The sequence below is a fragment of the Alligator mississippiensis genome, chromosome 13, assembly GCF_030867095.1.
Source record: "Alligator mississippiensis isolate rAllMis1 chromosome 13, rAllMis1, whole genome shotgun sequence".
NCBI lineage: Eukaryota > Metazoa > Chordata > Crocodylia > Alligatoridae > Alligator > Alligator mississippiensis.
The window spans coordinates 46,150,707-46,167,729 of NC_081836.1; the positions used below are offsets into that span (position 1 = coordinate 46,150,707).

Genomic DNA, 17,023 nt, shown 5'->3' on the forward strand with positions numbered 1-17,023 from the left:
GGTAATACTTAAAAAAATACCTGAATAATTTTTCCAATAAACCAAGGAACTGGTTGAAGATTCATTTTTTTTATATTTTCATTCAGTGCCTGAACAAACAGTTCATAGCCTGGTGTAGGAAGGACCACTCCAGGAAAGAGGTCAGATATGATACCCTGGTAAGAAAAAAATAACACAGAACTTCATGATAGAATAGCTTACTACAAATGAATGGCTAGAGCATAAAGTAAGATAAAAAGAATACTGATCATACAGGAAATTCAACTTTAAGGGGGAATGTTTTCAGCTGGACTGAGGGCTAACAAATAGGCAGGGATCCTGGTTTTCCGTTTCCCATGGAAAAACAGATAAAACCATGGACTTCCCCTTTTTATCAGAGAAAACGTGGATTTCTCCTTTTAGCAGAGAAACCCACAGATTCCCTGCTTTTGCAAACAGCTCTGCAGGCCGGTTGAGCTCCAGCCTGCAAGAGCTGTTTACAAACAGGGTGGGAAACCCGAAGTCCTGCCTGGAGGGGGAGGGGGAGGGTAACAGCGGGGCCTGAGGCTCTCAGTTAGCCACAGCTCTGCTCAGCTCAGCTTCACTCTTTGCTCCTGGAGCCTGAGGTAAGTGGGGCTTGCAGGGGGCTGGGGGGCCCTCTGGCAGGGCTGAGGAGTTGAGGGTCATGGCTGGGGGGAGCCAGGAGCTGGGCCCACCCCCACCCAAGCAGGCAGAGCAGTGGCCGAGCCAGGTCCATGCTGCTTCTGCTGAACCTGCCTGTTGTTGGGGGCAGGGAACTGCAGACTTGGGTCCCTGGCCCCACAGCCCTGGCAGCTGGGGGCTCCCTCTGGCAGGGCGGGGGGGGGGCAGGGGCTGTGGGTGGGGACAAGAGAAACAAGTAGGGCAGGTGGCTGTTGTGGGGCAGTGAGGGGCTGGGGGGGCTGCAGGGGGCTTTTAATTTTAATAATGGATTTTGGGGGTTTTAATCAGAGAATCTGCAATTTTTTGTCAGAGAATTTGTGATTTTTTTATCAAAGAAAACCAGAATCCCCGCTCATAGGCACAAACTGCAGTCACAAATTTGGACCCAAAGATATTTGAATGCGCAAATCTTAGTACTTGCACCTATAAATAACTCATGTATGTCCACAATCAAATATTGGAGAATGTAAGCTGTACAGCAGAAATACATGAATTAGTGTCATACACAGACACAAATTGTATCTGCCAAAGTAGCTCAACACAGAAAGTTTGCCTTTGAATTCACTGGAGGAGCAAGGGAAGAGATGAAATGATTTAACGGGAAGATATGGTTCTGTTCTTTCACAGCAGTGACTTCGTGAGTAGGTATCATGTGTATTCCAGATTTAAGGTCCTTATAATCAATACTGATGGTCCAGAGCTCAATACATTTGTTATCCTCCTCTCAAGAAGCAGCAGAGTCAGAGCAATTTCACTTTGCCTTAACAGGTCATTTTTACTGCTTTTAATTTAATGTGCTGACCTTGCTTACAACACCAAGCCAAGATATAAAATTTACAAAGAATAGTTTCCATTCAGAGGAATTGATGGAGTTTCTATATGAAGTGCCATTAACATGACACCTTGCAACATTTCACAAGGTAACTTAAAAGACATTGCTATAAGCCTGTTTTTAAAAATTAAATTAGGAGCCAAGTCATGCCCTCAGATTATTTCTCTGATTGTAGTAGGATATTATCAATACAAATAAGGACAGAGTTTGGGCTGAATTGATTTAAATTAAGGTAATGGTCTGGCTTGGTTTATCATGGCCATCCATCTGTCTATTTATCTAAGCTCATAAAGCAGCAGTCAAAGCTATAGTGTTTAAATGCATCCACTTGATACCATACCTGAAAGAGAGGCACATCCTGTGCCAAAAATTTAGCTAAGTTCACATCTAGCAAAGCACGAAGTAATAAGACACTTTCATTTTCTTCTGGGTACTTTAGTTTTAAGTTTCCAGCTGCTGTCAGGACAGATTTAACAGCACGCATTCCATAGTCATAGTGATGCTGAGATGACAGTTGCTCAGAGCAAAGACGGTAGGTGGCAACGATTTTTTGGGCAAGGCTGTGGATATTAAAATATCACACATGAAATGCAAATATCATGGCTAATATGTAAATTGTTTAGATACCCCAAGTCCAGATGCTCAAATGAATGGTACAAGGTCAGTTTACACAAAATTACCTAAATACATATGGAATTCGAAGTAGTACAGTCAAGCCCACAAGATGCCATGGGCTAGCTAATCACTATTGTCAGTTAGCAGGACTAATTAGCCCCAACATTTCACAGACATGGCTACACTGCTTCTGGTCAGGAAGCAACATGCGCAGAGCAGCACAGTGTGTTTGAGGGTATAGGTATTAGGCACAATAACTGTTCAGTCTAGACACATCCAGAAATACATAGGAAGCTTTTACTTTTTATAGCAAGGGGGTTTAGCCTAGAATCAGCTTAGGTTAGAAGAAGCAAGTTGTACTGGGAAGACTCCAGGAGCTCCAAAGATGGATCTTGGACCACAACAGAGCCCAACCGCAGCCAAAGAATGCCCTGGAGATGTAAGGAAACTGGGGCAGGGAAGTGGATGCTGGATATATTATTTTTGCCTGGATTTCTACGTTTCTCATGCCCTTAATAGCAATGTCAGAATCCCTCTCAAATGCCTATCTGTTTGTGTGTTGTATGTATTTGCTTACACCTAACTCATGCCCCTAGAGAGTTAATCTGTTGCGCACATGGCTGGAGTTCTGGGAGCCATTGGGTGCGACTACACAAGATGCTTTACTAAGCATTAGACTAATCAAATGCACAGTAAAGCACCACCATTTATACAGGTGCATCAATTACTGTGCATTAACTTAGTCTAATGTGTCATTTGTTAATACCAATACATACAGGCACTAGAAAAACAGCACATTAGGAAAAACTAGAAGTAATGGTCACAGTCTGGACACCCTAGTTGTGAAGTAGTTTTTCCTAATGTTGAGCCTGAAATGAGTCTGAAACGATCTTCCAGGAGTTTGTGACCATTACTTCTAGTTTTCCCCAAGGGTGCCCTGGTGAACAGTTGTTAACCAAGCCCCAGATGTACGCTTCTGATGTAGCGGTAAGCTGCTACCAAGTCCCCTCTCAGCCTTCTCTTTTTCAGGCCAAAGAGTCCCAGGTCCCACAGCCTTTCCTCATATGGCTTGCCTTGAAAGTCTCTGATCATACAAGTGGCCCTTCTCTGGACTCTCTTAAGCTTTACCACGTCCTTGTTAAGGTGCATAGCCCAGAACTGGATACAGTACTCCAGCTGCGATCTCACCAGTGCTGAGTAGAGCCAAGTAGAGCAGGAGAATCACCTCTTTGCAATGGTTTTGCTGGAGATGCATCAATTGATGCATGCCAGTGTATTATTGGCCCTGCTGGCTACAGCATCACACTGCCGGCTCATGTTCATACTGTGGTCAATTATTACCCTCAGGTGACAAGTGATGGGGGATCTTCAGTCCTGCTGCCTGATGAGAGGCAGCAGTTGCACAGGCACCCATGACACGATTTTTGCCTGTGAGCAGCTAGGGGTGCAGGGCCCCAGAACCCCCCTGCACCGATCTCCTTGACAGCTGGCAGGCTTAGTGGCTGCAGCACGGCCTAGCAGCCAGGCCTGCAGTGGTTCCCCCTGCCCCAAGACAGACACAGTTGCACAAGCACCCATGAAATGAGTTTTGCCTGCCTGTGGCCAGAGGTGCAGGGCACCAAAACCCAGAACCCCTGTACCTATCTCATTGACAGCTGGCAGGCTTTGTGGCCTCAGCAGGGGCTAACAGGCCTACAGCTTTCATCCTGCTAAGCCTTAACACAAACAGCGTCACCCATGTCACGAGTTTTGCTTGTCCGCAGCTTGAAGTGCAGTTTCCCCCAAACTTCTGTACCTATCTCCTCAAAACTTGGCAGGCTTCATGGCCTCAGCAGGGGCTGCAGTTTTGACTCATGTGACATGAGTTTTTGAGTTTTGCTTTCAAGATTTTGGGGTGCAGTTTCTCCAAACCCCCTATACTGATCTCCTTGAAACTTAGCAGGCTTTGTGGCCTCCACAGGGGCTAGCATGCCTGCAGTTTTGACCCCACTGTGTCTTAACACATACATGTGACACAAGTTTTGCTTTCAGAATTTTGGGGTGCAGTTTCTCTGAACCCCCTGCACCTAACCTATCTCCTTGAAACTTGGCAGGCTTTGTTGCCTCAGCGGGGGCTACCATTCCTGTAGTTTTGATCCCACTGTGGCGTAACATGTACACGTGACATGAGTTTTTCTCTCAAAACTTTGGGGCGCAGTTTCTCAGAATGCCTAGCATATATCTTCTTGAAACATGGCATGCTTTATGCCCTCAGAAGGGACTACCATTCCTGCAAGTTTCATCCAAATCCAACCAGAAATGACAAAGTTATAGCCTGTTTCAAACTTCCCTATTACATACTATGGGCGAAACATCGAAACAGGGTCGAAACGGCAAAACGTTCCGGCGGAACAAAACGGAACAGCCGTTCCAACTTAAAACAAAAGTTGAAATGAAAAACTGTTCCGTCGAAACGCTGAAACGCTGGTCGAAACAGAACACTTCCGTTTCACACAGCCCCAATGGAAATGTTGTTTCCCTATTTATATACCACTGCTGTACATAAAACTTTATTTTCACTCCTATGCCAAGTACTACTAGACAGTCTGTGTACCACATACAGAAGTTTAAATAATGTAGTCCTTTTGCTGGCTCTGTGCTCAGAAGTGCATCTCACTCATAACAGCAAACGCTAGCAACAGACATTGCATCTGTCCCTGAACAAGCTATGCTGGTGTTTGTCCCAGAATAGGTAAATTGCAGGACTGGCATGCACAGCCTTCTAACAAACCCTTCTAAATACTGTTTAATGAGTGGCTGAACGCACTGCTGCTTTTCTGCCATTGACCCAATGATGCAATCCCAGAATAATCATTCTGGTGCATTTCACACTGCCCCAGGACAAACTGCTAGCACTTTATATCCTGCAAACTTTTTAGGGTTTGTTTAGGGGCAATGGATGTGGACGTATGAACAATCACACTTTGCCCTGGGGAAAATAGTTTCTTCAAAGACAAAAGTAACGTCTGTTCACAGCCAAAGATTTATAACAGGTAACACTGCACTTGTCATGTGTTTTTGTTGTTGTACAAAGTATGATCAGAGTCATGTGGCTTGTGCTTTGCAGAAGTATCAGAATGGATTATCAAAAAAATGTACCTTAAATTAAGCATTTTCAAAGAAACGCAAGTGAATTTTGCTGCCTGATTTTCACTGATATTAATACTTGCCTTGGAAAAGAGTTCAAAAATTTAGTCCAAGGGATTTGTAGAAACATCACCGCCCACTCACAGTTGGGAAGCATTTTTGCAAGTGGAAATTCCAACCTGACTTACCTTCTAGAGTCCAAAAATCCCATTGAATAAAGTGAAATTTCACCAATCAAAGCATAATCTGGAACCATCATAGCAACTGTTCGGAACAATGCCTATGAGAAAAAATATAATTTAAAAAAGGTAGACCAGACATTAAGGCAGTTACTTCTATTAGTTTATAGGCACAGTATTCGTCTGTAAATTCAAAGCATTTTGTCATTTGCTTTCAATGCAAAACACTGGAGTCAATTCAAAGATCACAAGACTGCAACATTGCTGCTGTTATGTATTATCATGGCGCTGTCAAGAGAGTCTGGCTGCAATGCTGAGAACTTCCCATGGTGGCACCCAAGTGCCACGTGACAGCTACAGCACTGGAGTCCTAGCAGCACCATGGGAAGAAGCCTGATACCACAGGCACTTGGCTGCCACCACAGGAACAAGCCACAGTACTGCTGAGGCTCCAACACCGCAGGCCTTGGTCTTCCCCAGGTGTTTGGCTGCAACCAAAGGAAAATCCCTCCATTACAGCCAGAGTCAGGGCAAAAGTCTTCAGGCTGGATGACCCAGCTCTGTGGGCCAGATCTGGCCTAGTGTCCATATGTTTGACACCCCCGCTGTAAACCCTAATGTGAACTCTTCTTATTCATGTGAGTTCTCCTATTGACTACAGCAGAACTAAGCACAAGAGAAGGCGTTCCTGTGTAAATTAGAAGAAACTCCACTAAAGTTAACAGAGTTAACCAGCATAATACTGGTAGAGGCAAGATCAGACTCAGATCTATTGTCCATATTTTCAGGGCAAAGCTAAACACATTATTATAACATAACAAATAGTGCATCAAAATAAGAACACTTTAATAGCATTGCATCGTTATGTTACATGGTTACTTTTCCACTATCTTTACTATGTTAGAATACAAGCTGCAAATTCCGCTCCATTTTCACAAGAAATCAAAACACCAGATTAACCTTTAGATTATCAGGAAGCTCTGCCCGTCCTGCATACCCAGGATTCATAGTGATGAAGACAGCACAGGTTGGATTAAGGGACAATTCTGTGCCTTCAAAGATGAAAGTCTTCAATTTTCGAATAATAGCCTGTTGTATGCTGAGGATCTGTTGTGCCACGACAGACAAGACTTCAACCTGATGATAAGAAAGAAAATTTAAAAACCTCCAACTTTTCACACCTCTAGCCAACATAAAAGCAGAATTTATTGGGAAAAAAAGATTTTTTATAGCTTAATGGCTTTATGATTGCCTAAAGATAGAAATCAGACTGTACCTGGACCCATCAGAATGAAATAATTTCAGAAAATTACTATGCTTGCTTTTAACATTGGTAGGGAAACTGACTAAAATAGTCTACATAATCAAAACACAAAGGTGACAGAACAAACTACAGAACACTAGAATACAGATTATGGATGATATTTTCCAAAGTATCAACATTATGCTTTCAAGGAAGTTGGTTGTAGAACTCATATAGAAGTCTATGAAACTTATGTTATGTTAACTTAAGTCTATGTACATGCTATACAACAGGAGTGCATGCAGTTTAATGCACATAACCTGAGCCTAAATTGCAAGCTATCCTAAAAACAAGAAACTACGTTCATATCTAGCTCTAAAGCTACGCTTTCAATTTGTAACTGCTGTTTTAACTACCTTAACTAAAAAGTTACCTCAATCCTGTTGAACTCATCAAAGCAGGCCCAAGCTCCAGACTGTGCCAGTCCCTTAAAGAACTTACCCATGGCTTTATAATCAAGACCATCAGAGCAGTTAAAGACAACACACTGCAAGAAAGAAAGAAATACATACACACAACACCATTTAGTGTTAAGGTAAAATTCATTACAGAATTCTTGGCTTGTGTAAACAGAGCTGGTTGACTACTGCCAAGATAACTGGTCAAGTAGGATGCCATACACCGGGGCGGGCAAAATATGGCCCGTGAGCCGGATCCAGCCCACCAGGTAATTTTATCTGGCCTGCGGGCAGGTGCCTACCAATTCATTGTATCCAGCCTGCCCCAGGCTGCCCCTGCTGTACTTGCATGGAGCTGAGCCACACTCACTTCCATGACAACAGCCTGCACTGCACGCTTACCCACAGGACGGCCCTGACCCCAGCCCTGCAGGTAGGGAAGCAGTGGTAGAGGGCAGGGGGTGGCAGCAGCGGGTCAGGGGCAGGAAGGAAGGGAAGTGGCGGCAGTGAGAGGCGGGCTGAAAGTGGTGGTGACAGGCGAGGGCATGGAAATGGTGGTGGCGGGCAGGTGGGGAAAGCAGTAACAGCAGTGGTAGCCGGTGGGGGGAAACGGCAGCAAGCAGGCAGGTGGGAGGAAAAGAAGTGGTGGCAGGTAGGAGTGAAGCAGCAGCTGGGCAGGAGCGCGGGGCCCATACCGGTGCCCAGGGGCTGGTGGGAGCCCAGGGTCCAGAGGAAGGAGTGTGGAGCCCAGACTGGCAGGGGTGCAGGGTCCACCTGGCTCCATGCAGGGCTCACCAGGGCTCACGTACAGTGCCTGTGTTCTCCACCTGAGCCATGCACCTCCAAGGGGAGTCCCGCATGATGGAGCTGACGTCCCAGCCCCATTCAGTGCCATGTGCAGGTCATGTGGAACAGCAGGGAGCTTCACACTATGGAGCCAGGCTGATTCTGCCCCTCTTTCTGTCACCCAAGCTGAGCCCCATAACCTGCACTGCAGGCTTCATCACACAGGACTCCCCACCAGCGGCACAGGGCATGGGCAGAAAACCTGTGAACTGCATATGAGCCCTGTGCAATGGAGCCAGCAGCTTGGCCACATCCAGTCCTGGGGCTCACCGGGACCACGCACCACAAGGAGGCTCCGCCTGCTGCAGGTCATGAGTGCCCCGATGACCCACTGTCTGCTGGTGCCACTGGCAGCAGGGGCTGTGCTCAATGGCAAGGGGGCGTGTGTGAGGAGGGTGTGTTTGTGGGGGGGGGGGGCCCACACACACACACCCCACCATACACATGCACCCATCTCCCCCACCCACACCTCATATCCCCTAGTCGCACACTGCCACACAACCTCCCCCTCCACATACCCCAGAACCCCGCCATATATCCACAGCCCCCACAAACCCCATACCCACACATCCCTACAAGCAACTCCCCTACAAACTCCACACACACCCACAGCTCCCCAGAAACCCCATACTGACCCACCCACATCCACACCCCCACATATCCACATACACCCACACCCTGCATACACACACACACCCACACACACAGCCCCCCACAAACCCCATACCCACCCACCCATACCACCTCCACAATATAAAAAAGTAAGACTTCATTTTGAGCTATTACGCAATCACCTCTATATACACTATGCAAGCGCACACAAATCAGGACAAAATTGGCTTTTTAAAATAAAATTAAAACACATTATTGTAGATGTTTGATTTTTAGTATATATATTTTTTCTGGTTCCGAGATGCTGCCCGCCCCCCACAAAAAGAAGTACTTCCGGGGGCAAGGGGAGGGACTTCTGGTGACAAAGGTCAGGGGTTAGGGGCCGGAGATCCGGCCTCAAGACGGCAACCAGGCAACAGGGCACCTCTCAAGGGGCAGGGCTACCCTTGTGGCCCTCCACAGCTCACCAAAACTTATTAAGGGGCCCTCCAGCTGAAATAACTGCCCACCCCTGCCACACACATACTCACACTAAATGCAATATTTCCTTTAGCAATCTCAGTGGAAGGGCAAATTGAACAAATGCCAATTTGAGAAAGGAACTTCCAAGAATATTTGCATCTCCAAATACAAACAATGTAATGCAACATTTCATTTGTTTTAGTACCTGTTTAGCTAGTGCTTTTGCAAGATCTTTTGTTGTCTCTGTTTTGCCAGTCCCTGCAGGTCCTTCTGGAGCACCACCAAGATTTAATTTCAAAGCACCCATTAATGTTCTACAGAAGGAAATAGAAACAATAATCACAGAATCATCAAAACTCAAAAAGAATATACAATCATAGACAGTCATTAGTAGTTCTTAAAACTGTTGGCTAGATTTTCACCAAATATAAATTAATACTGCTTCATAGATTTCACAGACACTTGCTGATGCTTTGCCTCTCCATTATTACCAGGAGACCTTTTATTTGACTAGCTTGTCATCCAACCCTATCCTCAGCATTGACTTATGGGGCCAGAAGCTATTAAAAATATATCAAATACATCAAAAATAAAGATTCAAATCCAGACCTAAATGAACCTTTTAAAACATAATTTACTTCTTAAGCAGATGACACCAATATGTGAGGCAAGACAGTAAAAGCCAAACCTTTTAACCTCAAGTGGCACCCACAATGTCAGGTGTGGGAACCTGACATCTGAAATCGAATTTAGCATGATAAATAAACAACAATCTGACTCGACTCTGCTCTACTTCTCAAGCAAGGTTTGGTGATGCAGTCGAACCCCACTTTAATTCTTGCTCCACTCAAAGTCCAAAATAAATTGCTCAGCAGTAACAGATGCATTTCTGTTCAGGCAGAACTCAGAGAGTCAGGTGATTTCATGGTTCATTATTGTGTACTTGATCCCCACTAATCCCTTCACTTTGTATGTGTTAACAACTCTTGTTCTTTCATTAATCCTTTCTGTTACAATTATCCTGTTTGTTATCTACTCCTGGTAATGTTTCTCTGCTCACCAGCAGCATGTCCAATAAACTTGTGCCCTATGGACCTGTACTGGGCGGTTTTATTCCTAGGGGATTCAAACCCAAAACAAATAAGAGAGACAAGGAGAGGAGGGGCAGGGCTGAAGGCAGGTTGAGCTGTGTGGTAAGACAGCAGTCAGAGGCAGGAGGGAACTGCAAAGGTGAAGTGAAAAGGTAAATTACTGTAGAGATGCTTTCCTGGATTATTCATTGCAGCAGATGACAAAGGCTGAACCAGTGGCACAACCAAGGCAGCACAGGGCTAGGTGCAGGTGGATCCAGAGGGGTTGGTCACTCTGGGTAGGGGTGCTGTAAGTGGTTGGAACAAGTGCTCCTTCAGCCCTAAATGTGTGGGTTGGGGACACTCATCCTCAGGAACCTGTTTTCCCCCAAGAACCAAAACTGCCCCCCACCCACATTGTTTGGTCCCCCCAGGATTCCTTCCCCCTCCCCCTAGCAAGACATTCACTATGGGTTCTGGGCAAGGGAAGAGGTTGGGGTGTTATGAGAATGTGAGGGGCACATGGGGTTTTCATCTGAGCAGAGTGGTGGGAGTCATGGGGGTGAATGGGATGTAAGGCCAGTTGGGAACAAGAGTAATTGTAGGTGAGGAGGGCCCAGAGGCTGTGAGAGGCTGCAGTGAAGTCTGGGTGCTTAGAGGGGGTCAGGGGGATGGTGAGAGACCAAGAGGGCTGGGGTATGATGGGGATGGGTCTGTGCAGTGAGGTCATGGGGGCCGGGTACAACTCTGTGAGGCATGAGGGTGATGGTAGGATCTGATAGGACTTGGGGCATGATGGGGTGGGACCTGACATGGAGGATATGTGGGATGACAGGGGACAGAGTAGAGCCAGGGAGCATTTGAAGTGGAAGGTACAATGCAGAAAACGGCAGTGAGAGGCACTTTGGGGCCATGGTGGAGTATTTGGGGGTGCAGGGAGCAATTTTGTCTGTAGCTAGACTGGGGAGTAACAGATGCCTGGCATACCCTGAAGTTGGCAATCAGGCCCTCACAAGCCCATTTATATTCGTTTGTGCTTGAATGCTAAACTAAATAAAGCCCTATGCAGCTAGCAAATTAGTAAAGTTTCTCGTTGCTTTTTAATTGGAGAAAAATGTGTGTTGTATTATATGACAATGCGTCACAGCATCTGCACCACCCCCTTACAAAATTCTAGATCTGCCTATGCTACTACTTGATAAATAAAGTCAACCTTGGAAATCCTTAAACAGGTTGGAAATTGTTCCTCTTTGTTCTCTTTCTATGGCTCAATGATTTCCATACTAAAAGCTTGCTCCCCATTAAAGAGTTCTGAATCCAGAAAGAGCCCTTGGTGCCTTTGACTATGCTAGAAAAAATTATGTTGCAGAAAGTATTTTTAAATGATGCTGAACAACGTCTGTCCTGCACTATGGATGCAATTAAAATATGTTTGGCAGCAATCCAGATGCACCCACTGTTAGCAGTGGATAACTTCCCTACAGTTAACACTGCCTAAGAGTAATGACCACAGTCAGATTTAGAGCCAATATATCAACTGCATGGCTCTATTCTACACTGCTGCAAAGGCCAATTTACAGCTCAAGGAGGTGTTCACATTTACAGATAATGGAAGAACTTGAGCATAACACAGAGGTGACCATGAGTTCATGACTCCAAAGCTCCTAAAGCAAAATCTTTACATCCTCACTATAAATTTGTCTGGAGGAATTCTAGGGAAAGCTCTTTAAGACACAGACCTAAAAATTAACTGCTGCAATTATCTGTGACTTGTGCAAGCTTCAAGGGTGATACCAAATCCTCATGGGGGATGAAGTATTTTCATTTCAGCCTCTTTCAAGCAAGTAGTGGAATTGGAAGCTAACTGTGGTCACACATCTGTGAATGGCTCTATAATTGCCTCATTTATTTTACAGTCAGAGACGCCCCACCTATATATTTTATTCCAAAGAAATTAATTGACTTGTTCAGCTACACAAGTCTTCAACAGTTCTATAACTACAAGCTGCCATTTTTTTAGAAGACAAAAATTACTCTGCAGGCCTTGGAATCTGCATACTGTAAATATTTTACCATGTTTGGGCAACAGTATATCTATAATCTTCCTATAAAACAAAGGAGAAAATGAAACTATTGATGTTCTTTTCATTAGCAACTGTTACAATATATGGAAAATACATGCCAGTTAGAAAGTAAATGCTTTATTTATAGACAATGCAAATTTTACCTATAGCATCGATCAGTCAGCGGAGTTATAACCAAGCGAAGAGAATTGCCTAGGTATTCATAGCCATATCCAGCTTCTGTTGTAATCATTCGTACCACTACTTCTCCCTCCTCCCAGTAATATCTCAGCTGAGAAATCCACTGGAAATCATTCAGATCTGTGACCTTGTCCTCAGCCAATTTTGCAACCACATCACGAGCTGCAACAAGATAGCTCATATAGTAAAAACTTATACACAGAAAATGAACATTTATAGCAACTGATTTGGTCTCATTTTGGAAAGGAAGCTGCATCATTCTTGCTTAGTAATTAGCAGGGATCCTGGTTTTCCGTTTTCCACGGAAAAAGAGAAAACCACGGATTTCCCATTTTTATCAAAGAAACCCACGGATTTCCCTCTTTTGCAAAGAGCTCTGCAGGCTGGCTGAGTTCCAGCCTCCAGGAGCTGTTTGCAAAAGGGGTGGGGAAACCCTCAACCCTGCTGAGAGGGGAAGGGAGAGGGGAAGGGCAGAGCCCAACACTCACACTTACCGGAGGCTGCTTCAGGCTCACTCTTTTTGCTGGAGGTAAGCAGGTCTTGAGGGTTGCAGGGCAGGGCTGGGGGGAAGCTGGCTAGGGGCTGAGGGAGCAGGGAGTTTTGCAGCCAGCCAGGCACTCTGGCTGAGAGAGGGGGTTTCCAGACAAGCGAGCACTCTGGCTGGGAGCAGGCAGGCTGCAAACCCCCTCCCAGCCGGTGTGCCCAGCCAGCTGCAAACCATGGGTCACAAACACTGCCCTCCCCCAGGCTCTTCAGGGTGCAGCATGTGCGACTGGCGGGACAGGGCACAGCGGGGCCACGCACGAAAGCTGCCTGCCACTGCCCTGGCCACACTTGCTCTGCGTGCACAGGGGCAGTACACATCCGCCCTGCCCCCCCGCCCCCCCCAGATCTGGGGAGCGCAGGTCCCCCCCGCCCCCCAGGAGTGCACACTGCCACTGGGAGCTGGCCCCACCCAAGCCTGCAGCAGGCAGCAGTGGGGGAGCTGGCTCCTGCTCCTGCTGTAGCAGCTGCTGTGTTCCATTGGGGGCAGGGGGCTGTGGACCTGGGTCTCTGGCCCCATAGCCCTGGCAGCTGGGGGCCCCCTCCAGCAGGGCTGGGGGGCAGGGGCTGTGGGTGAGGGACAAGGGGCACAAGCAGGGCTGGGGGCTGTGAGGGGGAGTGAGAGACACCAGCAGGGCTGTGGGGGGCATTTAATTTTAACCACAGATTTTGGGATTTTTATCAGAGAATTTGTGATTTTTTATCACGGAAAACAGGATCCTGGTAATTAGACTTAGTTTTATCCAGAATCCAATGCTCAGTCTGAGCAGCTAAGATAGGTACTGAGGAGTTGTGCAGGGCCAGAAATGTACTGCGTAGGCTCTGTACCACGCAGAGGTTGCATACATCCCACATCTTTTTCCTTCCCCTAGCCCACCTCCACTGAACAGCAGGATTGTGGGGAGGGGGAGGGGGGCAGGGGAATGGATGGCAGGTCAGGCCCCGCTATCCCCAGGCTGTACAGCAAGAAGAGAAAAGCTCCGATGATGGGAGCTTTTTACTCCTCCCAATGCAGCCCAGCAAACCAGGCAGAGATCAGCTCAGCCCTACCATCTCTCCAGCCTCCACCTCTGCTTCTGCCTAGCATTTGCTCCCCTAGCTGGAGTCTGGGGGGAGAGGAGGAAGCCCCCACCCAGGAGCTTCTCACCTGCCCCCCTGCAGCTGAGAGAGGCTGGAATTGGCTCAAACCCTCCCCTCCTCAGCCATCCACATCCTAGGTCAGTGGGGGGAGGCAAGGTGGGAATGCACCCCACAACTGAGGTCTGCCCAGAGTGTGGGGGGAAAATCACCCACCACAGGAGCTTTTCACTACCCCCCAGCTCAAGCTGGGCTGGGATCCCCTAACCCCACCCCTTCACCAGCCATCACCTCGGGGGGGTGGGAGATGGACCCCCACCCCCTCCTCAGCCATGTGGGTGCTTTCCCCTCCATGCTGGGCAGACCTCAACTGGGGGGGGGGGGGGGGGGGCTGGTACAGGGGTGGGGGAGCAGTATGTTTCCCCCCTCCCCTCTCCTGGAAGCCAACAGCTGGGGAAGGGTTGGTGCTGGGGTGAGCCCAGGCCAGCTGGCACCTGGGGGGTGGGGGGAGGGAGTGCTTCTTGTCCCTCTCCCCCCTGTACCCCATAGACCCTGGCTGCCAATCAGGCCTAGGCTGCTGGGTCAGCAGACTTGGGCATCCTGGCCATAGGGGACGGTGCACATGAGTGCCCCCAAGCTCCTGGCCTGGGCCAGTGCAGGCTTGGTCCCCCAAAGCACTGAACATCAGTTCAGTTTGTTACTGGTTCAATCTAGGCAGCTTAGAAAAAACTACAAAGATTGAATCAATTTTGCCTCAGGTTTTTTGAACCTGTGTACTTACCACTGCCTCCCCCCAGGTTACCGGGCTGAATTCTCCCCGTGCCAAAGTTCTACAAGGTGCAGCAGAGAAGCAGGGGGACTGCCAGAGAGCTGGGGTGCAGTGCCCTGTCATAAGGCCCATCTGTGACTTTATGCAAATGGTGAATGGGTTTAGCAGAGGTCTGCTCCACCAAACTCCCTTTCCTGCCCAGACGGACTCCTCCTTTCCCCTACTCTGGAGATGGGCTGAAGCTCACACTCTACGCAAATATGCTGCTCCCACCAGCCCAGCCATGAGTTCCCCTCTGCAAAAAGAAGCCTCCATTGCCCTCCTCCAGCCAGAGCACAATCACTTTCTGCCACTTCAGGAGCGTACCATGGCATAGTACACTGGAATTCTCCCCTGTGAGGTTGCAAGTTGCCTCCCCATCCATCAGCTGATGAAAAGGGCAAGGAGAACTGTCTAAGAGGTGTTAAGATTACATAGCCAAAACGGCTGCTGGAGGTTGCTCAGGCTACAAGCTCAAATCATTACTTATCTGGCCCATGAGTACAAGCTGGCTTTGCACATCCAGCTTTTGTCTCATGTGAATTAGCAAATGAAAATGATTACTATAATCCTTTAACTCATTCTCCAGGATGTAACTTTTGCTGCAGGAAGCATCCCAGCTGCCTCCTTCAGATAATTTGCTTCATTTAATGATAGCAATTCTGCTTTGACTGTAATGAGAGCAGCAGTCACACATTTACCATGCACATCAATGACAGTGAGAGCCCCCAGAGTGAGACGGGCGCCACTGGACAGCTTTCCTCTCACTAATTCAACAATTTCTCCAATTTGGTGGTTGCTCTTCTCCAAAAAATCCTGTTAGAAGAATAAGATGTGAGCATTAATGAAATGTGATAGCAAACAGCCCCAGAACTCCCAGGGGTGTAAGTCATTAGAAAAAAAACTCTTAAAACAAGATGAGGCAGATCAGTAGTGCCTCCTTGGCACCATATAGACACTTAAGAGTCTTCTTCATCTATTGCCATTTTATTTTACCAGAAGCACTCAGAAGAGCTTTATGGTCTGAAAATTATGGTAATGGAAACCTTCTCTCTCTCCCTAAATCAAATGACAAGTCTCTGTTCCAGGAGATATGTAGATACTCTCTATTGAGTAAAACTGGATGAAACTTCTTAAAATAGGCATTCAGCAAAAGTTAAGATTTTCCTGAAATTCTGTTTTATTTGAAATTATTTGCCAACTGTTTCTACTACTAATTTTTGGTCTGTGGGCAGTTTCTTGAAAATATTCAGTATTTTAAATTCAACCAATTTTAACAGGACACAAGGGACCAGATTCCCCACTGGTGTAAATACAAATAGTTCCACAGAAGCCCTGATGGGCTTTGTGTCCTATATGTTTGAGTATAAGCACCAGAATATAGCTGCTTGTATAATAAACTACTGAAAATTTGCCTTTTCCATGAAAATTCCTGCCAAGAGACTCATTTGACAAAGAGCCCCAGAAAGCAAACACAGACAGAAAGAGCATGAAGGCAGCCAAAGTAAATACATTTAAAAGATCACGTAATTATTCCTAGAAAAAACCTTGCTGTATTCGTCCGCCTCTACTTGGGTCTGACCAAAAAACCACAGATGGTCTTTCCATTACTGCAGTGTGCTTTGGGTCAGCCCTCCATGAGGAAATGCACAAGACTGCGGTGATCATGGATGAACTGCAAACACTTACAAGGGAAGGTTCTTTTGTGAGGGCTAAGATAAAGCTATCACAACCAGCCCAAGTATCTTTATCAGATGGAGAAATCAGCAATAACCAGAGCCACTTAACTACCCAATCCTGCAAATAGTTGCTCCCTCATATCATCCCATTGGGACAAAGCATGAGAATAAGCATACACACAGGAGTGGCATTTTCCAGAACCTGGCACTAGTTTGAAGCTTTCTGTCTGACTCCTTTACTCACACATGCAAGAATAATATGAACTCAGTGAAGTTACTCTTATTTACACAAAGGTAAGGAAAATCAGAATCAGTTCCATAAGAGTACAGGAAACATAAGGAATACAGATTGCAAGAGTGAATGCAAAGGAAAGGTCAACACAAGTGGAAGTTGCAAAGAATACTTCACTAAAAAATACTGTTATTGTTTAAGTCAACAGGAAAAGTCAGATTTTATACATTCAAACATACATAACAGTTTGATGTGGGGAGAGTTCTAAACATCATGCAGGATTTAATATGGAATTA

At 46.5% G+C, this 17,023-nt stretch overlaps 1 protein-coding gene across 12 annotated transcripts in view; it reads right to left on the reverse strand.

The window, feature by feature from the left end:
• DNAH3 (dynein axonemal heavy chain 3) overlaps window positions 1–17,023 on the reverse strand; it is a 125,958-nt gene that overhangs the window by 38,642 nt on the left and 70,293 nt on the right. For all 12 annotated transcript variants that reach the window (XM_059716227.1, XM_059716226.1, XM_059716234.1 and 9 more), the window contains 8 exons: window positions 15,518–15,632; window positions 12,352–12,550; window positions 9,260–9,368; window positions 7,110–7,223; window positions 6,394–6,570; window positions 5,443–5,534; window positions 1,854–2,073; window positions 21–155 (listed from right to left, as the gene is read on the reverse strand). In XM_059716227.1, coding sequence (XP_059572210.1) covers window positions 21–155; window positions 1,854–2,073; window positions 5,443–5,534; window positions 6,394–6,570; window positions 7,110–7,223; window positions 9,260–9,368; window positions 12,352–12,550; window positions 15,518–15,632 — 1,161 coding nt within the window. The remainder of the gene's footprint in view (window positions 1–20; window positions 156–1,853; window positions 2,074–5,442; window positions 5,535–6,393; window positions 6,571–7,109; window positions 7,224–9,259; window positions 9,369–12,351; window positions 12,551–15,517; window positions 15,633–17,023) is intronic.